The 25,369-nt window shown below is 39.5% G+C and overlaps 1 protein-coding gene across 2 annotated transcripts in view; it reads right to left on the bottom strand.

Moving 5' to 3' along the window:
• Nucleotides 1-8,719: 8,719 nt before the first annotated feature.
• LRP5 (low density lipoprotein receptor-related protein 5) overlaps nucleotides 8,720-25,369 on the bottom strand; it is a 126,885-nt gene continuing 110,235 nt past the window's right edge. Inside the window, exons 17-22 of one of the 2 annotated variants that reach the window (XM_009996428.1) lie at nucleotides 23,537-23,773; nucleotides 20,343-20,453; nucleotides 17,848-18,084; nucleotides 15,359-15,498; nucleotides 9,578-9,675; nucleotides 8,720-9,076 (exon numbers count right to left, since the gene is read on the bottom strand). In XM_009996428.1, the coding sequence (XP_009994730.1) occupies nucleotides 8,815-9,076; nucleotides 9,578-9,675; nucleotides 15,359-15,498; nucleotides 17,848-18,084; nucleotides 20,343-20,453; nucleotides 23,537-23,773 (1,085 nt within the window). In that variant the 3' untranslated portion in view covers nucleotides 8,720-8,814. Of the gene's footprint in view, nucleotides 9,083-9,577; nucleotides 9,676-15,358; nucleotides 15,499-17,847; nucleotides 18,085-20,342; nucleotides 20,454-23,536; nucleotides 23,774-25,369 lie in introns of both variants that reach the window. The other variant, XM_009996429.1, reaches the window with a different exon arrangement.

Here is a 25,369-nt window from a genome sequence, read left to right as displayed (position 1 = left end):
CTGCTGAATCAAATGATAGGCTTATTATTTTAATCCCTAAAACTGCTCATTTCCCTGTAATTATAGGAGTAGATACCTGCTGTGCAAGAGAAGCTGAAGGCATAGTCTTGCCTATATGAGCGTTTCTCCCAGCTCCAGGGAATCTAGTAACTGAACTCTCATCACTGTTGTTCCCAATACATGAGCTTTTTGTACCATAACCAATAGAAAAGAGAAGCTAAGGATAACAATCCTTCCTAATGCTGCAGGCTATGTATCACATGGTAATTGACTGTAACTTTTGGAGCATTTTCCGAATTTTATTGTGAATGCTTCTCAGTTTTAGTGATAGCCTACGTGTAGTACAATGACACCAGTAAAATGAACATAAGCACTAAATCTGTTCTCTACAATCTAGGTTGAATTTAGATCCTAAAAGAGAGATTCTCTAAGAATTAGTCCTGAACAAATCTGTAATGATAGCCTAATGAGCTAAATTAAAATACAAGATAAATATTGGCTCTGTTCTCATGAGTCCTTCTTATACCCTTCTGGGCTATGCAATGTTCAGTAACAAGCATCATTTCCTAAGCAGTAGATTGTTAAAGCTGTTGCTATCCCTTAAATCAGATTTATTGCCAAAGTAGCTCTCCCTTCAGGAAATTTTAACAGAAGGCATTCACCTCAATTAGGGCAAGCCCAGATCCCATCTTTGCACACAGAGCTGTATTTCCCAGTTAATGCACTAAGGAATCTTTAAGCTGTGGAGTGTAAGACTACAAAGATCCAGTCAGACAGCTAAGCAAACTTTTCTGGAGGAAAAAGAAAATACCGCATCCTCCAGTTTCAAGAGACATGCTGAAACATCTGGGATTAAGGCACTGGAGGAGAAGGAGTAATAGATATGCCATGCAGAAATCTGTATTGCTTGTGTGGGATACATGTATCAAACATTTCCCTGCAACCAGCCACTATCAGTCAGGGTCAGTATCAGTCAGGGTCCACTACAAGAGATGAAGACCATGTGCCATCTTTTCAGGTGTGAGAAAGCTCAGGTACAGGCAAAAGTTCTAAAAAGAGTGGGCCGACATGGGCTGTGCTTCACGCCACATGAAATCCTAAAAAGCTTTCTATTCTTCAGGGTAATTTGGTCCAAATTTTCTAACACAGCTCCAGAAGTCCAGATCTTTCAGTTTTTTTCCTCAAACCACATAAGTCATTAGCATTAGGCAGTCATCACATTGCTGGTCCAAGGATCCATATATATGAAACATTATTAGCAAGGATAATGTGGCTAAGAGGAAAAAACTTAATTTTCTGGTTCATTACAATACAAAACCTGAAAAGAACTCTGCAGAAAACTCATGCCTGAGTTTCTATGCTGTATTTTCTTACCCTGGAAAAATGCCAAGAAATGGAATTCAGACATCACCAGGGCTGCTGATGACTGTTCAGAAAGACTGACTTCATTCTGACTCTCATCTAACCAGCATGCAGGAGAAAGGGTATCTTGATTAAAGATTATTTTGTCTTTTAAGTTAAGATGGTAAATTTTAAAAAATTGAGACCATCAATATTGACTGCTGAAATCAAGACCACATTAGACTCAGTGGAATTAACTGTCAAGTATGCTCATTCAAAAAAAAAAAAAAAAAGAAAAAAAAAAAGTAATGAGTTAAAAGATTTACTTTACTTACTATATTTACTTACTACAGTGTCAATTTAAAAGATACCATACAATTAAAAAACCAGAAAAACATCTGGTCTAGTCAAAAAACAAAGATGATTCCTATAGAGGGTAATGTTTTGTTATAAGGTCATGATACTAACAAACTTGTGTTAAATTCTATAGGTAGCCAGCAATTGCAGTTCTAAAGGTAATCAGTTTTCTGCTTCATCTGCTTGCTGTTGCTGTTATTGTACGCTTTAAAAGTATAAACAAGGAGACAGCAACATTATCCTTACATAGCACCTAACCAATTGTGATACTGGCTGGTTGTCTTTACTGAAGGAGATAAAATAGCTTCGCTCATAAATAGGGCTGCTAATGAAATATTTTACAAGTATTTATTATAAAACAAAATCTACATAACCTATAGTACAAATACAGAGTCTGTTATCTGTACAGATATTTATACAAAATACCAGGTACTTCAAACAAGACTTTGGTTTTGTTAACATAAAGAAACATTGTGGTTTAATTACTTAAAAATGGTTAACTTATAATGGTCTGAAGTGATAAAAGCCTCAGAAAAGTTTTTCATAGGACAGTATTACCAAGTTCATTTGTATACTAGAAGGTCATGCTTGGAAAAACAATTGGTAAAGACTTTCTGTAACATAACAAAGATTTTATGGCTCTAATGAAACATAGTGACAATCTGAAAATAGTGTCAATTTAATTGCCAAATACCTAAGCATCGGTTACTGGCATTATCTTTTAAAAAATATTATGTATTTTTGACAGGTATCAAGACTTCTGTTGAAATAGATAGAAATATGTAAATCAAAGTTCACTTGAAACAATACATTCAAGAGAAATTCCATTATATTACCAATTCAAGATGCATGTTCCAAAAAATTCAGAAGTTGTCAGCTTTCACTTAGTTCCACAACTTGTAGATGTTATGTATTTTAACTGAAGAGAACCCTAACAATGATACAAAGCTTAGTGAAAACTGGGGATGCTTGTGATTTGAGGCTTTACTTTTTTCCCCATTTAATACGGTGAACTGCAAAATGTGCAAGGCACTGAAGTATTTGGTTTGTTTGTCTTCTGTATTAACAAATCCTACAAAATTATACATATAGAAAGTTGAAATTATTAGGTTGTTTGCAGAATACACATTTTAATATGTGTGTGGGTTTTATAATAAAAATTCTTGGTACTCTTTGTATGTTCATGTACATTTACAGTAGCAGCAATTATGATACAAACAGGTAGGAAAGCAGCCTGGGTTAAGAGATTTTCTTACAATGCCCTCCATATTTTACATGCAAAACCAAAACAGTCCTCCCATTTTCAACTGCTTTTGTTTTATCTCTGTAGCCTGATGAATTCCTTTTACAATTGTGTTTGTAATTGCAACTAAAATACTTTTATACTTATTTACACACTGCAAGATCTCTGTACAAATCAAACCAGAATATCACTACCTTTGTCAAATACAGCTACCCTGGAAATGCTGTCACAGGGTTTAGCAGGTTTATTTAAAGAAAGGTGTGTTAGGGGGAGTACCTACCTTGCAAAGACATTAATGCTAGTCACTTACTATAGCTGTCAAACTTGTTTTTCTCCTCTGGTTAAGTCCTTCTAAGTATATTCTCTGAACGTATTTTTTCAATATAAAATGACCCAGTTGGGAACGGCCATTGTGGTCTTCCATCCATCAGGATTCTGTGTTGGCTGGAAGTTCCGGACTCCTGAGGTGGGCTGCAACAAGGGCATGGCTCATGCTGGGGACAGGATGCAGCAGCTTGCTGTCACAGTCAGTATGTCAGGACACGGCATTTTGAAGGATTTTGTTGTGGAATGCAGAAGCCATTGTATCAGACTTATTTCCATAAATCCTATCCTTAATATTGTTTTAAAGCCATTTTTTTTCTTTTTTTTTTTTTTTCCCTCCAGGGAGTACAATCTTATGTGCAAAAGCACACAGCATAGTTGACAAACTTCAAAATAAACAAATTAAAGAAAAATTCCCTTTACAGAAACTACAGTAAATGTTCTTAGGAAGGAAAGCTAGAAGACCTGACAGGATTTGAAATATCTACGCATACTAATAATTATTTTAATATGTGGTAAACACCTTAAGCTGTTTAGCTAAACTTACAATAGCTGAAGAAAGGGGGATTTACATTTAATGATGAACAGGAAGTGTTGCAGTACCTAAGGAAACAGCAGAACTAGCAGACATCCCTCAGAATTTAAGATTCAACCTTCCCTGAATTTACAGTGAAGACTGTACTAATAATTCATAACGAAGTCATAATAAAAGCATAGAAACAACGGAGTAACTGATTACTAAACAACTATCATATGGGACTGTGGCTCTGTCCAAACATGGACATTTGTAAAATGACCTTCAGCACTGTAACAGGAAATATGTTACTTCTAATTCAGGGCTCCATGCTATGGACTCTTGTGTGTCATTAATTATTTGGAACATGCTTGTCTTCTGTTTTAATTTCCTGACATTAATGGATATCACTTGTAGTACAATTGTAAGCACAACTAATAATTTGGATTGATTCAGCATATACCCCCAACAAAATAACTGACATCAGAAAAGATCTGCTTCTGAAAATCCTTGAAGCAAGTGGGATACGTATCTTTAATGAAGTCTGACTGATCACACTCATAAAGTAGTACAACATGCTCCAGAAGCTCTGATGATGGGTAGCACAGGAGCTGTCCCTAACAGAGATCTGAGCCTGCAGGCAATGGAGGAACACAGTGTGACTGGCAGACCAGCCCGGTGTGACCAGCCCTTACTAAGTGCTTCTGCTTCCAAATTCTTCTTCATCACTGTGCACAAAGCTTCAGGATTTCAAATGCCCCAGAATCCAGAAGATTATAGTTAGCATAAAAATGTGGAGAACATGATGAATCCTAGATCTAGCATATGGCCTTCTGGCTATCAGATGAAGATTCCTTGATTCCTAGGTGTGTGGAAAAGGTGTTGAGGAAAAAGACCATTTTGCTGCTACTTTGAAAAGAACCAGAATTTTTAGGGAAATGCTTGCACCCTTTGCAAACCAGAGAGATCAAGTTTTACTACTGAATGTCAAACCCATTATTCCAAAAGATGAAACTCATTTCTACTCATGTCTGCCTTCCTCTTTAGAACATGTTGATAATGGCACAATCTCATTTTTAGACTTGTGGCATTTTGTACTATGACGCTGTACTAAAGAAAACATACAGATTTAGCTTAAGAGCCTAAGTGCTCTTTAGCAATCTGTCCAAACAGAAGAGAACTGAACCAGTAAGACAGCTGGGGTAGTGCTAATGGAGTTTCCTCAGAATCTACATTGCAAAATTCAGGGTGCAATGGCTGTTGACAGCTGAAGTATAGTCAAGCTATAATTTACAAAAAATTTTACTTGAAATTAAAGAAAGAAGATCATGTCTTGTCCATTAACGTTACAACTTTACACTGCTGCTACATATGTCGTGCAAATAGGACATGAGAGAAGATGACCTGAACACATTGCTTCTTTGACTGCACTGAAAGGTTCTCTGCTAGGACATCTGTCCTTTAAATGTAACACAGAATCAATCATACAATTTTTCCACTACTAGCTGCTCTCCAGACACAGTTCTGTATTACACCCTGAGCTGTTTCAAGTGCTAATAGGCAGTCATAATGGCCTTGGAAGATAGTGGTTGAAAACACTGATTCAAGTAGTCACAAGCTCACACAGGTAGTCCAAACACATGTATCCCCCTGCAGGTTCTCAGGGGAGAACTCTTCTAATTCAGTTAACTTTCTCACAGAAAACTTTTGCACTATTAAAACTGTGCCTAAACCTCACCAAAATACAGCTTTCCCCTATTTCTATCTTATTCAGCTTTGAACTGCCACAGCCACAACCTGTCATATGCATTCACTACTTCCCTGCGACTCTTTCTCTCATCCTGATCTAGAAGAAAATAGCACCTAATTTCTACATTTTAGCCTGAAAGTCCACAGGATGGAAACCACTAAGAGCCCACTGAGGATACTTTTGGGGAGAAGTTGCTCTTTGTCATTCAAATTTTCTTTCTGTTTTTTTCTAGCATCAGGAGGGCAGTAGTCCTTTCAAAATATATAGTCTGCAGCAACAAAAAAGTAATATTTAGTATTTAAATGTTACAATGTGAAATTTGAATACAATTTTTTTTTTTTTTAGAAACAGCTTTTAAAGTCAGCATTATGGAGCAATGTGGGTCTTAGATTCTGATCACCAAACTTCAAATGCCTCAGATGAGGCAATTTCTCAGAAAGCAGCAGCAGGAGGCTATGGATGTTCAACTGAAAACAAAATGTATGCAATTAATCCAACCTCATTCAGCAAGTGCTTCCTTCATTTTGAACAGCCAAGCTCCAGTAGAATTTGACTCTTTAGACAGTTTAGCTCTCAGCAAGAATATTAATTTTCTTGGACTGAACTCCAAACTTTGTAATAGCATACAAGTCTTCAGATGAAATGGTTATGACTGTTACAGGGTTGTGGCTCTGCAAAAAGATCAGTAGTTTAATGAGTAGAAAAAAAAAAGTAATTTTGCATCCGGTGTCACCACAGGAATACAGATAAAGTAATGTAATATGTCTCTAAGCTAGAACTGTAACACAAAGCAACTAGATTAATGAATACTATAAATAGTGAATATTTATCATGCACAAAATTACATAGGACATGAAACTAACTGCTGTAATGCAGAAAAAGTACTCCTTTATATGATTGATGTGGTACATAAAATACCCTGTGGATCTAATTTAGTTCACTGGAACATGAACACATGAGAATTGCTTTGTTTCACTGAACCATTAATACTTTTCCAGATATCTGCCAAGTCATTCTAAGAGTAACAACCTACAATCTTGTCCCTCTCGGTATACTACAGTATTACTAATGTTGATAATGGGGAATTAACATATTCCTAAACTTCAATGCTGCATTTTTCTCCATGAAAAATAGCGAGCATCTTCTTTGGAATCAGACTGTCAAGTGCCAATTTAAACATGAGGGTGGTAAAAGCTTCTTGAAGAGTTTTAGTAACATACCAGTAAGAGCACAAATCCAATCCTTGAACAACATAGATAGGAAGAACAGAACTGGAAAAACAAAGCAAACTGGATCAGAACACTGTGGTCCCAGCCCCTTCACCACCACAAGCAAGATCTCTGTCCCAGAGTTACATGGTTCAAATAACTTTTGAAAAGACCCAAACCCAAGTACAATTTAAGTTCAAACAAGAAAAGTTTTCATTGTTGCCAACAATATTAAGGCTGTCAAAGGCCTAACACATCTGTTGCTCAGCAGCTGCAGAAACAGATGCAAATTTGCATATTCAAAACTTCCCTCAGATGTCCCAAATAGGTAGTCACATTATCATCACCAGACCTGAATTCATAAAGTGCCATACAACACCCAATCTCATTTGTTACTGCAAGAGAGCAATCAAAGCAAAAATTTATCTTCTGCATTTGGAAAGGGACAGATCCTAGTCCCCAATTCCCAAAGGGTTTTTTTTTTTTGGTGGGAGTTGGGAACATAAGCACTTTGCTCATTTTTATGTCCTTAGATTACAAGAGTTTGTATGAGAGTTTATCTTTTTTATTTCAACACAACTATAATTAAATGTCTCCTTCCTCCTTTATGATTTTTCTTTCTACTTCTAATTCTGAACTAATTTTGTGGAAAATTATTATGAGATATTACTAAACTGTCTGACTGGCAGAAATTTTTGTTTTGAGCTATGTCATTATCTACAAAAAACAATAAAAAAACAAACAACTTTCCTTATTTAAATGAATACAAATGACTGTATCACTCCACTTTGGAAACTGAACAGAGATTCAGCAATTTTCTGATGAAGTCAATACAGATGAACATCTCAGAGATCTAGCACAGTGAATTACTGGACTTTTGGGAAAAAGAGGAAGCAGCTATTACAGTCTCTTCCAAGTCAGTCATCAAACAGTTTGTCAGGTGTTTCTCTTAGCTTAACTACGTCTTTAAACTTGACCCTTGCACTCACCCACAGGTCAACACAACTGCTTTTGCTACCCTTCACCTAGTGAACTGCGGAACTGATTGGAGCTAAACAAAGTGGTTTAGGGCTAGTTATCTTTTTTAGATTGAGTCACTTCCAGAATTGGCTATATACAGAGTGGCACTGACATGAGGTAGAGCATGATGCCTGTGGGTCTAGTTAAACTGGACGTTTTGGCCAAAAGCAGTGTTCTTCCAGTTCAGTGTTAAGCAAATGGAGAGGAAGATTTGAAATCCAAGCATCAGCATACAAGTCCTGCTGGGAAGCATTCAACTCATTTACAGAGAGGAGCATCTGAGGGCTGTGATCTTTGCACATTTTCTCTCAGTGGTGGTGAAGAGACAAGAAACTAAAAATTTTATTTAAACATGTTTTTCTTCTCTTTGAATAAATGTACATCATTCTTTAGACTCCTTCTCCCACAAGCCACTTTGCTTTCTTGGCTTACATTAATATAAATAATTAATTACACTTATTGTAGAATCATAGAAGGGTTAGGATTGGAAGGAACCTTAAAGATCATCTAGATCCAATCTCCCTGCACGGGCAGGGACACCTCCCATTAGATCAGGTTGCTTCAAGCCCCATCCACCCTGGTCTTGAATACTGCCAGGGATGGGACTTCCCTGGGCATCCTGTTCCAGTGGCTTACCACCCTCATAGTAAATAATTTCCTCCTAACACCTGATCTAAATCTCCCCTCTTCGAATTTTAAACCGTTGCCCCATGTCCTCTTGCTACATGCCCGTGCAAACACCTTGCAGGTAAAAAGGTGACTTAAAAATGCAAAAAGGCTCAACATTCCCTTCCCAGATCCTTTGGAGACTGAGTCATTTTCATTATTCCAAAAAGGCAAATATGGCACAGAAAAATAGAAATTAAGTAATAAAACCCACCAATTTTATAAATATTCTTCCTCTGTACAATTGTTCACAGTCCCATCCCTCCCACCCATTTTTATTCACATTTCTTTTTTTAAATTCACACCCCAATTTGTTTTAAAATCATATAATATATTTTTAAAATCTGTTCATATTTAAAAATATTTACAGGAAAAGTTCCTTCTGTTGAGGTCAGGAGGAGTCTGTACAAGGAGAGGGTGGAGGGGGATAGAGGTGAAAATAGCTTCGTTCTGTGGCTGGAGATGGAGGGCAACTTTCTTCTGCTGACATGTACTGACTGCGAGGTGTGGGTGGAGGGGGATAAGGGTCTGAGTCTGAGTTTAAATCAATATAGTATTTGTTGGCCTTCCATCGACTAGTAGTATAGTCACTGTCACAAACATCTGTGCTGCATGGGGTTGTGGGTGGAGCTATCCCTTGTACAAGGTATGGCCTGTAAAAGAAAAAAGAAAAATAAAATAAAATAAAAAATAAAAAGGTACATGCATTTGTTGCTATTTGGGGAAAAAAGGCAGCAGTTCATTCTTCCAGCCCCTGACCCACCAGAGGAGACCGATATGACCATTTAGCCCAGTTACTAGCAAACAGGTTGACTCAATAACGATTTTTAAAATAAGCTTGAGAAACAGAAAAGAAAACACCAACCTTCTGTATACAGGATGCTAAGTCACTGTTATGTAGCAATATAACCTACATATATTGCATTATTACTCAGCAACAATGTATTGAAATGTGCTAAACCCTGTTGTGTCGAAGTAAGAACACAAAGCCAATGTTTAAGACAAAAACTGGCATAATTTCCATTTGAATGGTTATTTATTAAGAAAGGTTTTTTTAAACAAGTTGAAGTCTGAACAAGAACAATTTGCTTAAGTTCCAAAACTAAAGAACAGATCAACAGTAGATTTAGCAAATATTTTTATCAGAGCTGTACCTGTACGATCTCGTGCTTGAAGGAATGTTTGAGGAATAAAACATCTCTGCATTATACAGGGAGCGATCAGTAGCCGGTGAAGGAGGTGGGTTCAAGATCTAGAAATAATAGGAAAAAGCAGTAGTAAAGTTTGGACTAATCATACAACTCTACATATTTTGAAAATAACAGCTGAGTCGGAAGGAACCAAGTTGGAACCAAGTTCCTCTGCTATAATTAATACAACTCCATCCTTCCCTGAATACTTCCTTTTTACTGCTGGCACAGTTCACAATGCCAAGAGCCTAAGAGCTAAAAAATAGTTATAGCCTGCCTAGCCTGTGTGTGTGCATATACATGATTGCTGGTAACACTTGCACTAGGAAAACAGCTTATTATGGTTCAGCATCCTTTTTCGGAGACTTTCTCTAGCAGGAAGCAGAAACCCTGACACTGCAAGCAGGACACTGGCCTAAAAAAAAGGACAGTGTTCATTCCTTCCAATATGGAAAAATACAGCATTGGTGTTGATGATAACGCCTTCCTACTGATGTGAGCGTCTTGTACACATCCTGCCTTGGGAATTCTGCCTAGGGCTATGGCCTGCCCCAGTGACCATGACAGTATTGTAACCAGTTAGTTTGCAGATGACGTCAAATTGGGTGGAAGTGTTGATCTGCTAGAGGGTAGAAAGGCTCTACAGAGGGACCTGGACAGGCTGGATGGGCTGAGGCCAATCGTATGAGGTTCAATAAGGCCAAATGCCAGGTCCTGCATTTCAGTCACAACAAGCCCAGGCAATGCTACAGGCTTGGGGAAGAGTGGCTGGAAAGCTGCCCAGCAGAAAAGGACCTGGGGGTGCTGGTTGATAGCTGGATGAACATGAGCCAGCAGTGTGCTCAGGTGGCCAAGAAGGCAAATAGCATCCTGGCCTGCATCAGGAATAGCATGGACAGCAGAAGTAGGGAAGTGATCATGCCCTTGCACCCAATACCAGTGATGCTGCACCTTGAGTACTGTGTTCAGTTCTGGGCCCCTCACTATAAGAAGGACATTGAGAGTGTTCAGAGGAGAGCTACCAAGCTGGTGAAGGGTCTAGAGAACAAGTAATAGGAGGAGCAGATGAAGGAACTGGGGTTGCTTAGTTTGGAGGAGGCTGAGGGGAGACCTCACTGCCCTCCACAACTACCTAAAAGGAGGATGTCAGGAGGTGGATGTTGGCCTCTTCTCCCAAGTAAATAGGGACCAGAGGATAGGCCAGATAGGACCAGAGGAAATGGCCTGAAGTTGTGGCAGAGGAGGTTTAGATTGGATATTGGGAAGAATTTCTATACTGAAAGAGTGGCCAGGCACTGGAAAAGCCTGTGCAGGGAAGTGGTTGAGTCACCATCCTTGGAGGTATACGAGAAATGTGTAGATGTGGCACTTCAAGGCGTGTGCTAGTGGCCAAGGTTGTGAGGGGTTTTGTGGGTGTTTTCTGATGGGGTGTGTGTGTGTGGTTGTTTGTGTTTGTTTGGTTGGGTTGTTGTGTTTTTTTGTACTGATGGTTGGACTCGGTGGTCTCAGAGGTCCTTTCCAACCATGACAATTCTGTGACTCTGTGTCCTTTCTTCTTCTGTTCTTCTCTCATAATACTACTGTAAAATCACAGTAATAGAGATCATTGTTTTGGTCTTCATTGTGCAGCATTTAGCAAAGTGATTCCTGGCCATTGCATTGTGCTCTTCACTGCTAATACTGACAAGCCTAGCATCCAGATTCAAGTGAGGAGAGATAAGCTTGAATACCACCCATTGCCAGCTGTGGGAAATCAGTAATTGTCTCAAGAGTATTTTCCAGAAATTCTCTTCCTTGGAGAAGCACTGCATGCTACTTCTGAAGGTTTTCCTACTAGCACCCTGAGCTACATCAATACCACTTCACACTGAGATTAAATACAAAAACAGTATCAGCTGGCACACCTGTGGCCAGGTATATAAACTGGCATAACTCCATTGACATAAATTCTTTCCTAGTCTCTATTCATTGGATCATCTCTCAGTACCACTACAATGTCTTAAACAAAACAAAGAAGCCAAGATGACTAGATTCTTAGATCTCTCCTTTCTATTATTAACTCAGGTGGCCAAGAAGGCAAATAGAATCCTGGCCTGCATCAGGAATAGCATGGACAGCAGAAGTAGGGAAGTGATCATGCCCTTGCACCCAATACCAGTGATGCTGCACCTTGAGTACTGTGTTCAGTTCTGGGCCCCTCACTATAAGAAGGACATTGAGAGTGTTCAGAGGAGAGCTACCAAGCTGGTGAAGGGTCTAGAGAACAAGTAATAGGAGGAGCAGATGAAGGAACTGGGGTTGCTTAGTTTGGAGGAGGCTGAGGGGAGACCTCACTGCCCTCCACAACTACCTAAAAGGAGGATGTCAGGAGGTGGATGTTGGCCTCTTCTCCCAAGTAAATAGGGACCAGAGGATAGGCCAGATAGGACCAGAGGAAATGGCCTGAAGTTGTGGCAGAGGAGGTTTAGATTGGATATTGGGAAGAATTTCTATACTGAAAGAGTGGCCAGGCACTGGAAAAGCCTGTGCAGGGAAGTGGTTGAGTCACCATCCTTGGAGGTATACGAGAAATGTGTAGATGTGGCACTTCAAGGCGTGTGCTAGTGGCCAAGGTTGTGAGGGGTTTTGTGGGTGTTTTCTGATGGGGTGTGTGTGTGTGGTTGTTTGTGTTTGTTTGGTTGGGTTGTTGTGTTTTTTTGTACTGATGGTTGGACTCGGTGGTCTCAGAGGTCCTTTCCAACCATGACAATTCTGTGACTCTGTGTCCTTTCTTCTTCTGTTCTTCTCTCATAATACTACTGTAAAATCACAGTAATAGAGATCATTGTTTTGGTCTTCATTGTGCAGCATTTAGCAAAGTGATTCCTGGCCATTGCATTGTGCTCTTCACTGCTAATACTGACAAGCCTAGCATCCAGATTCAAGTGAGGAGAGATAAGCTTGAATACCACCCATTGCCAGCTGTGGGAAATCAGTAATTGTCTCAAGAGTATTTTCCAGAAATTCTCTTCCTTGGAGAAGCACTGCATGCTACTTCTGAAGGTTTTCCTACTAGCACCCTGAGCTACATCAATACCACTTCACACTGAGATTAAATACAAAAACAGTATCAGCTGGCACACCTGTGGCCAGGTATATAAACTGGCATAACTCCATTGACATAAATTCTTTCCTAGTCTCTATTCATTGGATCATCTCTCAGTACCACTACAATGTCTTAAACAAAACAAAGAAGCCAAGATGACTAGATTCTTAGATCTCTCCTTTCTATTATTAACCTGAAACTGAGTAATTAGCTACTAGGTAGAACTAACCAAAATATTTGGATTAAGCAGTAACTTTAATGTAACAAAGCCCTTGCAACAGCTTCCTTCTAGGAATCCACCATGTCTTTCCTAAGGGAAGGCTGTATTGTCTTCATAGGCCCTGGCTGAATTAGCCTGGAGCATAAAGTGTGGAAGAGGAATCTCCAGTAACAGCCAGATTATCTTAGGCCAAAAGTCCAATGGTCTTTTGGCCAACACATCCCACTAGAATGGCACAGGCAGATCAACTCTTGGGCTTCTTTCCGCTTTCATGATTATAAATTAAGGGGTTTTTTTTAATATAAATTCAGCTAAGTTTTTTCCACTCATCCTTTTTTAGTGTGGCACTAACACACCAATCAGGTATTAGCATGAAATTGTTCGTCATGTTAGCGAGAAGCGTAAATGAAGCCTAAGTGTGGCAGTTTAGGCCCAGTCGGTAACAACCACGTCTGCTCACTCACCCTCCCCCGCGCCATACCACCCTCTCCCACCGGCACTGTGGGATGTGGAGGAGAATATCCAGTTAAAAGCTTGAGGAAATGGCTCAAGGAAAGGGCAGGGAGGATTTCACTCACAATTTAGGGTCACTGACTCAACATGGGGAAAAAATAAATTTATCACCGATCAAACCAGAACAGGAGAAAGAGAAAACAAAACCAGATCTTAAATACCTTCCTCCCGATTTCTCTACCTCCTCTACCTCAGTGGCACAGGGGGATGGGAAATGGGGGCTTATGATCAAGTTCACCACACAGTTTTCTGCTGCTCCTTCCTCCTAGGGGGAAGACTTCTCACGGCCTTCCCTTGCTCCAGTGCAGGGTCCCTCCCACGTGAAAAGGTCATTCACAAACCCCTCTTACAAGTCCCTCCCACAAGGTGCAATCCTTCAGAAACAGACTGCTCTAGACTCAGCTTCCCACAGAGTCACGGACAGCTTTGGGTGCAGTCTTCTCCCCAGGCATGGGGTCCTCCCTGGTTGCATCTGCTTCACTGTTGTCCTTCACAAGCTGCTCTATTGTGCTCTCCATGTGCTGCAGTGGGACAGCCTGCCGCCTCAGCACAGCCTGCATCTAACCACAGGCTGCAGGGAAATTTCTGCTTGGGCACCTCCTCTTCCTCCCCCTCCTTCCTCTCTGAACGTGGTATCTCTGCTCAGGCATTGCTCTTACCTTCCTCTGTCCTGCAGGTCTTGTATCAGATTTGTTTTCCCCTTCTTGAATATGAACAGCAGCGGTGCATCCATCATTGCTGATAGCCTTGGCCTTGGCCAGAGGCAGGGCCAGAATTGGAGCTGGGGGGAGCTTCCAGCAGCTTCTCTACAGCAGCCACCTCTGTGTTCCCCACCCCCACTACCAACACTAACCCATGATAAACTTATGAAACAAGCTACAAGGGCTGCTGAGTTCCAAACATCTGCTAGCTGTGCCTAGCTTATTGATGGCTGCACTGAGAAGGTAACACAAGAAGCAAGTAACCAATTTTACTGTAGCAATAGCTCACAAGTCTCTCTGTTCCATCTTTGTCTGTCTTATAGGGGAGAGATAGCACATTTGCCATTGGTCAAAACACTACAAATCAAAAGACTCATACATATAAATTTACATATAAACACAAATGCACATGCACCCACACAGTATGTGGGCTTCTCATTAAATACTACTGAAAAATCACCTCAATAGGTAACAGATTGACTCTGCAAATCTGTGTGAACAGAAGAGTGAATGTATGTATTGCTCTGAAGCACTAAGGAAAAAACTGTCATATGACAAAATGTTGGCAAATAGTAACCTTTGCATGTCTTTCCCACATATTCTTAGATAATCACTTCTAGTCATAGTATATGTCTTTGAAGTCATGAAACCCTGATATGGGAACAAAAATTCTGCCACTTGAAATTGTTAGAAGTCAGAAATGGAGCTAACTTACAGCTGAAAAAAAACCAAGCAAAGTAACCTCTGCTGGTACCAGTGTTTTCACCTAGTGTACGCACTTGGTTCTCTGAATCAACAATCAACACTTTATCTAAGCAGCAATCCAACCTTATATCTTGTATGTTTGCATTCCAGTCCTGTCCTGTCTTGTCTTTTTATTCCACATGTGCCTGCAGTATTATGCAGTGCAAAATGTCATTTGGCCATTGACATCAGACTTTACAAAGAGATGGCATCTCCAAGGAAGTCTAGACAGAAGAACAGAAGTGCCCAGAAACAACTCAGCTGAGTACCATCTGTCAGACATCACATAGCATTGTGTAATCTTGACGTAAAACAAAGCCCTTTTGTGAATTTCAGTGGTTGTTGGACTGGGCCTGTATATCATGAACAGTAACACCCAAGAACAACCATTAATAACATTCTATTTAGTAGCACAAATTTTCATCTTCCTCTTCTTCAGAAGTGGGAGATATCTAACTCACAGGCATATTTTCAATACATACCTGTGGGTAGAAAGTGGCTTTAGTGCTGGATGAACTACTTGAAGAGGCTCCGGTAACATGGTTTCTGTCATACAAGGGAGCACCACTGCTTCCTCCCATGAGACTCATGGAGCTAATCATTGACTTTCCGCAAGAGATGCCTGCAGTGAGACAGAGAGGAAAACAAAGTTAGGTAAACTGCAGCTTTAGCTATGAATGCAAAACAGAAAACAAACCCACAGCTCAGCAAACCTGTTCAATGCTACTGGTTGTCACTTTGGGAACAGTGTTTTATATGAAAACCTCAGGATCACAAGGAACATCACATTCTGTAAAGAAAACATTTCATGCCCAGACCACCTATTTCCTAACTGCAGCATTGAACTCACAACCTGCTCTCACACTCTGCTCAAAAAGGAATCTCTAGAACAGCTGATCCAAGCATTTCACCTGAATTGTTAACCAAGAAATTTTCAAATTAAAGAAACTCCGGCATTTGCGAAGAAACCATTATACATTGCCCAAGAAAACCAACTAGAGACCTCCAAATTTTTCATTTCCATCCAAAGAAATTAAATTGCAAATACATGAACAACAGCAAAAATTATTACTGGTTAAACTGAAAATCAGCAAAGGCAAAAGGAAGAAAACCTGGGTGACAGGAAAAGGGAAGACAACATTCTCCAAGGTGTCTTAATACAATACATTTTCAGCTTCTTCTTCTTTTAGACTGTTCAGTACTAATAGAAGAGTTTAGTTTGGGAAGTTTTCAGAAAATTTTCAGCTGCAGAAAACATTTATTGCAAGATCATAATTCATGACTACTTTTTTTTTTGGTAAAGCCATAGTATCAAGAATCTGTCTTTCATAAGAATGGTAATACTTTTAGGTGTTGTAACTTGTCAGAGCAATATGGATTAGAACAAACAAACAAATACGAATGAGAATTGCAATGACAGCTTTGTTTAGCACCTACAGAAGTACAGATGAAAGCCACCAATACTTGCTTTAATTAAAAAAGCTTTAGTGTGAAGGCCAGTCAAAAAAACCATGGCAAAAATTTCACCTGCAATCATTTAATCCTCAAATTTTTTTTCCTGTCACAAAAAAACCCCTGCTGATAAACATAAAAACATAATTTAAGTAGGAACAGCTGACCACAGTCATTAAAGGATGAGAAAGGATAAATTACGTTGTACCTGGCTATCTTCAAAGCTGTGGCTAGAAGAAAAAATTAGCACATCTCAATAAATTGTTTAATATGAAGAACTGCCACATATTTTCATTTTATAATCTATCTCATTCTCAGCTGACATTAAAAGCAGACTCCAAGCACTCCAAAGAATGGATTTCTTATATTCTGACCCTGTCTGGCAGGTTTACAGGTGAAGTTTCTTTCTAGCTTCCTGAACAATAAGTATGTCTATTCTTTCTTCTCAGGGCTTTGCAGTTAGGAATTTGCTATTTACTCTATGAAAAAGTATATTCTACATTTGCAAAATAATTTGAGGTGCATAACTTAAGTGTTTACTTTGATGACATGAGGTTTCTATGTTCTTTATCTATTAGCTGAATATCCTGAGCTTTTATGTGTACTTCAAGTCATCCTTCAATCTCAGCATCATAGCTGCAAGTACTTCTCTGAATGGATGCTTTGACTCCTTTGTGAGGTAGAGAATTTTTGCTGGTTTACAGATGAAGGACTGAGACACAGAGATAATAACTACTTTATCTGAAAGCAAATAGAAAAGCTGTCTCAGAGATGGGCTAAATGAAAGGGGATGTTGTAAATACACTTCAGACAATGAGCAGTCAGACTACAAAACTACACCCAGACTGCTTGTGTTCTTCATTTGCTGTTGGAACTTTTGGGAGGGAGCTTCATCCCCTGGTTTTTTGTATTATAATAAACCAAGATGCTTCCTTCTTTCCTCTGTTTCTTTCAACTGTGGAACAATTTATCAATCATGAGCAACCAAGACAAAACTTTGTAAAGACTTTTGACGGACAGGACAGAAATAAGGACATCTGAGCACAGGACACAAAGAACCACTCAACAAGCTCTCACTAGAATGCTGAATGGCACATGCATTCTTGGTTTCCGTTATCGTTCATGCTTCACTATTCTTCATAGTGTTTTGTAAGTCTTAGGTAAGACACACCTATGCAAAACACAGACTTTATTACATATACCAGGATGAACTACTTAAATAGGATGTTTTCACTAGCAAAATACTGTAGATTTCCTATCAAAATGGTAGATACCTGTGGAGATGCAGCCTAGCACAAAAATTGCATCTGAAAATCTGGCAAGATGCCTAATGAAATGTATCTTATAGTTTTTGCATATCTGATCCAAACAACAGATTTATACCAAAACCACTGAGCAGATCAATATGTAATTTCTGCTCTTTGAAAATTCCACATCTAGCACTCCCAATAACCTGTAAAATTCCGAATCCAGACAATGTAATGGTACTGATTAGATGTAAGGTCCTTACCATCCTTACCAGTAAAAGTGCCATGCTGAGAACTTCCCGGTGCAATAAAATTAAGAGGCACATGAGGGGTGCCACTGACATACTCATGTGGAAAGGGACTATTGGGCCCGGCATAGCGCTGACACACCACTCGCTGGCAAACAAAATACATTCCTCCCATGACAAAAAGTGACAATATTATACCAATGACAGGACCGATGGCACTGTTGTGTGGCTGTGACTCATCTGAGGCTGACTTTGTGTTTTCTGGAAAGAGAAGAGGAAAAATAAAGGAAGTGTTTAAACATGGAGGAGCATGTATGTTGCTGCCCTGGAGCTTGTGCAACAAATCAGTCAGCTCCCAGTTATTCACACACTGTCTTTGAAAATATCTGCATCAAACTCATAAGTAACTCCATATGTTCTGATTCACTGCACAAGACTTCATGCTTCCTCTTCCCCTCCAGGTACATAGAGTAGTATTAGCAAGTTACTCTCCTTTCTGTCAACTAATTCGTCTCATAACAGGATTACTTATCCTGGTATTACAACAGCCTAGAAAGCTTCCTCCTCTTCCCCTTACGATGTCTACAGGTTAAGGATATAGGGCATTTATAAACATGAAGCCCTTAATCATAGAGGAATTTACTCTCTCAAAAGTCATTTGGGATAGCAATAACATTAAAAAATGAAAAGATTTTACCAGTAGGGAAGCTAGCGTAGTTATTAACTAGTGGATATTTTCCTAGTTAATGCGAGCCTTAAAATAGAATATTTTCCTTCCTAAAATATTACTTGCTTTCTAAAAAAAGCTTATAATTGGAAGGAAATACAATCCAGAATATCTCAAATACTTCTTACTTCTTATTTCTTTCTGGCCTGTATAGCCCAAAGTTAAATAATAAAAAGTGTTGCAGTAATTGACATGAGCTACATATCATACCCCCCCATTATGGGTAGCACATTAAAAATTCTTGCCAAATAAATGTGACACCTGTTTTTCACATATGTGAAATTCTTCAATGAAAACCATTATGGTTTGAGGGGGCCCAGGCCCACTACACCTGTTAGGGTATCAATATGATGACCTAGAGAGGTCCCTCCTTCAGAAGGGAGTGTGTTTGCTCTCTTCAAAGCTTGTCTCAAGTTTTTACTCTCAGACCAGCTGGTCATGGCTACAGTCCCAGCACTTTCTGCCATGCTCATGAATGAGATATTTTTCAAATGATTTAAAGAAAAATAAAAAAAGGAACCTGATTGTAGAGTGTTATATTTTAACAGAGGGAAAAGTGTTGCTCTTTTTTCAAGTCTCATCAGACCAAAGAGTGTCAGAAACCCAGTTTTGGTTTGAGGCGAATTTTATGGTATCAATACGAGAACCTAAAGAGAGGGTGTTTAGGACCTTGAGGGATGTTGGGGGGCAGAACAGAGAGGTTAGTATTCCCTCCCTCAAACAAAACCTGACATGACTCTTAAGATACTAAAAACCTCACAATTAGCCGAGGTTCCTATAGGCAACATTATTAAGCAAATTGTAGCACTTCTGTACACAAACCCAACAAAAGATATTTGTTCAGAATGAATTACTGACAGATCAGAACATGTATTTGCTTTTGTTCTAAAATACTATGTTCCAATTGGTTTGCTAAACCACTCATGAGCTAGTAAATGCTCACTTTATCTGCTCCATTACCTGAAAAATTTCATACATGTGTCTGCCCCAAGGTTGCAAAACCAAGAAAATGGCAAGCAGAGCACAAGTGAATTTTACTGTCCACTTCGGGCTTTAAAATAACAGACTCTGCTAAGAACTAATAGAGAAACTGCCAGCAGTGTTCCTGGAACTTGTATATACCTACTGCCGTGAGAATTCAAGGTAATATTTTGATCAGAAAAATCAAGATCTTTTAGAATCATAGAATCATAGAATCTTAGGGGCTGGAAGGGACCTCAAAGATCATCTTTCTTACATTTTTTTCCTACCAGCACTTTCAGAGACCAGCTTGTGGTCTCTTGTGGACACTGTTCATTGATTGCATGTTAGTTCGTCCACATAATTAGTGTCCACCTTGACCCTGTAATTGCAGTGCACAGGACTGCCCATTTTTAAAAGCCTCCGTAGGCTTAGCAGCAGCTCTTCAAGTTCAAAGGTACTGAGCACAGCAGAATCAGGTCCCCTTGGGTATAGATCTGAAGACACATCTACACAAGGCAGCATTGTAGAAGTAGCTTAAAGTAACACTGGAACTTCATTTCCTCTTCACTATTGCTGTTGGACAGCATTATCTGGAATAACAGAATTACAGACTTGCTACACCATGCTGCAAGCTCAGTCTCTTTTGCTGCACAGACCAATGGAAGAGTTTGACTATATTTAGCAGAAAAATACATCTGTGAGAGTTTTTGGCCAAAATTCACTAGTCTTCCCTTAAATAATATTACTATGCAAAGACTGTGGCTCTGCAGGGGGATGGAGGACATTATGCCTGAACATAGCACTTGAACCTCAAGGAAAGACATCTCACCACACATGAGCTCATCAGAACCATCAACACAATCTGAAAAGGAGTCACACTGCTGCTTCTGGAGGATGCACTGGCTGCTTGCACATCGGAACTGATTGGGTAGACAAACTGCTGCACAGAAAGAAAGAAAATATTAAGTACTACTTGTATGGGAGCATTTGAGCATCTTACAAAAACTAAAAGAAGTAGACATGAAGCCATGGTGCATTTTATATTATAAACAAGTAGTTATAATCACACACTACAACCTGACTTTGCTGCTGTGGGTAAAATCCAAGTTTGAATTTCTTCGATTCATCCTTCTTCTTGTTATATATCCTACTTAGTGGGGATAAAATAAAATTCTTATCCCAGTAACTCCCCATCCTTAGTCAAATCAGTCCTATTGGGGCAAAACTAGAATCAAATCAGCAAAAATCTCCTCCAATAACTAACAAAGTGTAGCTTATCACCTGACATCTTAACAACATGTAATAACTTGGCATTATTATAAAACCTTATGTAGATAATACTATATGAAGTAGCCCTGTATAATATAACATTGCTAAATAACTGCTAGATTTCTTATGTATATTCAGAATCTTATGTTTCAGCAAAAGGGACTTGTTAATTTAATTTAGAATCTCCATCAAGCCAAAGCATATTAAGTGTTCAGTAAAGAGACTGTCTTGCAAGTGCCAATAACCAGCAATCCTAGAAGGTTCATAATTTAGGTTATTCTAGGCAAAAAGAAGAAAGGTTCTTTCTTTCTGGAGGAGATTCATATTCATGTTTTGGATCACAGCACCCATGTTGCTGTAAAGTGCACCTCATGAATAGCCATACTTACTTCAACTTGGTGTGGTTTGCAGAAATCATTTATGGGGAAAAAAAATACAAAAAACCTTAGCTAGAAGCTCTGAAAGCATCAACTCCTGATTTGGACTGTTATGCCCTCAGTAAGCTGGATGCAGATGCACAAGGTCCTATGATGCTTACAAAACACACATGTTGATGGCTCTAAAAGCATCTAGCACTCCCACCACAAAACTTAGGCTGGCCCTGTAAGAAAGGCCAAGTTCTGTGCACACCCTTCTATTTGCCAATAACTGCCAGCTCCTCTACTTATTCTTGTAACTGTCTGCTGGTCCTTTGTCTTCCATCAAGACTTCTGACTTAATAGCCCTTCCCTTCTTATGTGCCATATCTTCTGTTGCTGTTGGGCCTTCTTGGACTCCTAGTATTTTCTTGATCCAGCAATGGACAACCTGAAGCACTGAACCTATGTTCTACAGATGAAGTTTCTTCAGTGACACTGTAATCCAGTTGACTGTTAACCTTGTGACTTCCACTGGGTATGAGAGAACCAGCTAACAGTTTCACAATAAATTAAAAAAGATGAGAGCCATGGTCTTGAAGATGTGGGACAAGAACCCTAAGCATATCCAGGGACATTTATTTGGTGACTTCTAGTCATAATCTGCAACCCCTGTGCCAATGCTTCGGGCTCAACTCTCCAAAAGTTTTCCTTGTGAAACCAGGACACAGGAGAAGCAGCTTCTGATAGAATCAAGGCATTGAACTCAGATTTATAGAAAGGCAGTGATTATCACTGCAAATGACCAGAAGGAAATACCTCTGATCCATGAGGCTGTTAGGTGCCTCACCACCTTAATAAACCTCATAGGAAGAAAAATGTAATGTATGCCACTTTCGCTTCCCCAAACACAGTGGCTTATAGGCTGAGACACTAAGGGATGAGAAAGGTCTATTGGTTTTATTTTCTTAGGAATCCACTCTGGCCTTGGCCTGTAAAGAATCTTGAGGAGTACAGGGGCCACTTTTGCCATTTCTCCCTCAGTCTAACCCTGGACACTGAGTATGTTCATAGCCCTTCTAGGGAAGTGTCAGACGGAATCCTGGACAAAAGTATAGCCTTGGGCAGCCTAAGTGCTTGCAGAAGACTAGGCATACAACCACTGAGCATTCAACTACTGAAGAAATGTCTTCAACTATTCTAGACCAGATGGTAAGGCTCATCTGTGCCCTCAAAGGGGCTGTGCAGGGCTAAGCAGGTGCCTGCAGTTCATATGGTGTCAAGAACACTGGCATTAAGTTTGCTTACCAACACCTGCCATTTCACAGGGAGATGACCAAATACACGTTCAGTTTTGACTTTGTGTGTGGGTAATGGCACCATTATACTGCATGTAGGCTCCATGATGGACGAAGCAGAACAGAAGTTCAGGTAGTAAGCACCATCTCCCACAAGACAGGCAGGAACTTGGACCTGGCTGATCCTCTTCTTGTTTGCAAAGAAGGTACTGGTGTTCTGGTGTCCAGGCTTAAGAGTTACAGAAGATTTGCAAATCTACAAAACTGCTCCTTGCAATGTTCACAAAAATCTACCCTGCTGGCTCAGGGGCAATGGTTAGCCTCTAAGTGGGTAGAGGCTTCAGAGGGCAAGAGGCATACTACTGAACATGCTCCTGAAATTTTGTACAGCAATTAAAAGCCATGGAGCCAGCTCTTAGACAAGTGCCTGTTTCAGCTGTGTCTTGACACTTGATAGAGAACATGCAATTTTACCATCAACCAAAGGAAGATGCCAATGAACCCATCCATGCTTCTCTCCTGCACCCAGATCCCACAGCTGAATGCATACATAAAAAGTAGCTCCAGCAGCAAGAGTTCCTTGGACGTCAGTCTATACATTTCTCATAGAAAAGTACATTCAGGATTATAAACATCAGCTTGCTAAAAGTAAAGTCTCAGAATAGCCAATTTAGCCACAGGATTAAGTTAATCTCTTCCTCTCTGTGGCACCTTGCAGTAACCACTGTCCAAAGGTGAAGTGGATACCATGAAAACTGCAGGCCAAAATGGTAATTATGCAGGAGAAAAGAGCATGTGGTAAGTTGTGCCAATTTCTTTCCCATTTTCATTATGAATAGGGATAAAAGATACTTTCCACAACCTCCCCCATATCTCTAGTTACACGTTCAGCAATTTATGTAGCTACTGAAAAGTTTAATTTGAACAACAAATAAGAAAGAGGAAAAGAAAAACAGAATCAGGGGTTAGCTTACTTAGGCTTATGTTTATGGCAGTTTTTCCCCATTTGAAACTAAAAATCATAAATATATATAAAGAACAGTTAGAATACCAAATGGATGCTTATGTTAGAACAATGAGTTCAGGAAAATTAATCTTACTATCACAATCCACTTCATCAGATTTATCTTGGCAGTCAATTTCTCCATTACACCGCAAGTTTGCATCAATACACTGTCCTTTCTCACACTGGAACTGGGATGCAGAGCAAATGGGGCAACTATTTTCATCACTTTGGTCATCACACTCTGGAAACCCATCACACCGCCATGCCATTGGGATACAGTCAATCTCTCCAGTTGCACAGGTAAACTGGTCTGGTGAACAAGTTGGAGGTTCTGAAGAAAGAGAAAACAAATTACATTTGTATACTCAATTTTAGTCCATGCAACAGAGTAAAAATGTGATAAGAGTTTTTCAAGAAAAACACACTTATGCCTGGACTGAAGTTCTTCTGTGACAATATTAATATTCTAGCAAAGAAGAAAACATGATTTTTGCATAAAGAATGAAATTTTTCCAGCTTCATAACAAAACCTGGATGGACACTGATTGAAGAAGCCAGTGTAAGCACGTGAGCACTCAAGTAGGCACAGCAACTAGAAATGCTTAATTTGGCTCTAACAGCCACCTTTTGTAAGACACTGCCATGCACATACATTAAAATTAATACTCAGTTTCTGAATGCAAACCACATTCTACACAATTCTAATCTCTGAAATTATATTAGCCTAGAACATTCATTAAAAAAAACCCCAAAACTGGCATATTTGGTTAATTGGCAATAAATACACTTAAAACACTGAACATCTGCTTCTAAAATATCTGCTTCTCTATTTCTCCAGTGGTTTCTCCAAGAGCAGATTTCAAGTCGGATACAAATTGAAAAATATGAATGGAAAAAAATATCTGTAAAGGCCTGAAACATTACACTAAGTCCTCTTGCTGAATTGTGTCTTGGCAGCTGATCTCTGGAAGTTCAGAGTGTAGTCTGAGGAGTGCTATAGGTCCATCCTGTTCTTACATTTTTTCACTATGGTCAGAGACAGAACTGCACAGCCATTTTTGTGTTTGTTGGACCCTTCAAAGTTGTTTTTTCATTAAACCCAAGAGTCCAGCATCAATCTGTTCCACATTCATATTGATGCTCTAGTTGCAATCACACACTGGTAACATTAAACAACAGCTATAACCTCATGTAGAGATTGCAACAATTATGCCATAATAAAGCATCCATAGTTGCTTTCTTCAGAATGTCAGAAGACAAAACCAATTCAGATCAAGAATGTTCCTAATTCTTAAAACAGAGCAAATGAGCCACACGCTTTTTCACCATTGGTATCAATGAAAGAAACAATCAATGTATAAATAGTTATGTTCAAAATGAGGGGGGCCATCTCATAGCACTGCAGCAAAGAGATACATCTCCATTGATTTCAAAGGTTGCTGGTCAAATCCCTGTGACATAATTAAACCAGTTAACAGAGGCCTTCACAGCTGGTGTTATCAGCTTTTGTATGTTATGTATGCTTATGTATGTTATGTATGTTATCATACATCTTAGGGGTTGGAAGTGTCCTGGTTTGAGCCAGGATGAAGCCAATTTTTCTTTTTACTGATTTTTTTTTCCTTCAGTAAGCTTTCTTGTAGCTAGCAACAGTGTGTTCTGCTAGGCTGATAAGACAGTGGAATGTTTTTCTAACTACTGAGGCTTCAAGGCTGCACCTGCACTCTGCTGGCTCAGACACTATGGGGAGATCTGTGACCCCCCCGTAGGAGGCTTGAGTTAGATGGACAGCAAAATTGGCCAAAGATATTCCATTCCATATATCTACGTAAGCTCAGAGGAAGGTCAGAGATCACAGAAGACAACTTCCTTCCTTCTCCTTCTCCCCTTCTCTTCCGTCCATGGCTGGCGTCCAGGGAGGACTCTG

Source organism: Chaetura pelagica, unplaced genomic scaffold, assembly GCF_000747805.2.
Source record: "Chaetura pelagica isolate M959 unplaced genomic scaffold, ChaPel_1.0 scaffold74, whole genome shotgun sequence".
NCBI classification, from domain to species: Eukaryota; Metazoa; Chordata; class Aves; order Apodiformes; family Apodidae; genus Chaetura; species Chaetura pelagica.
Note: the sequence above shows the minus strand (reverse complement) of the source record. Positions and strands in the feature narration are given on the sequence as shown.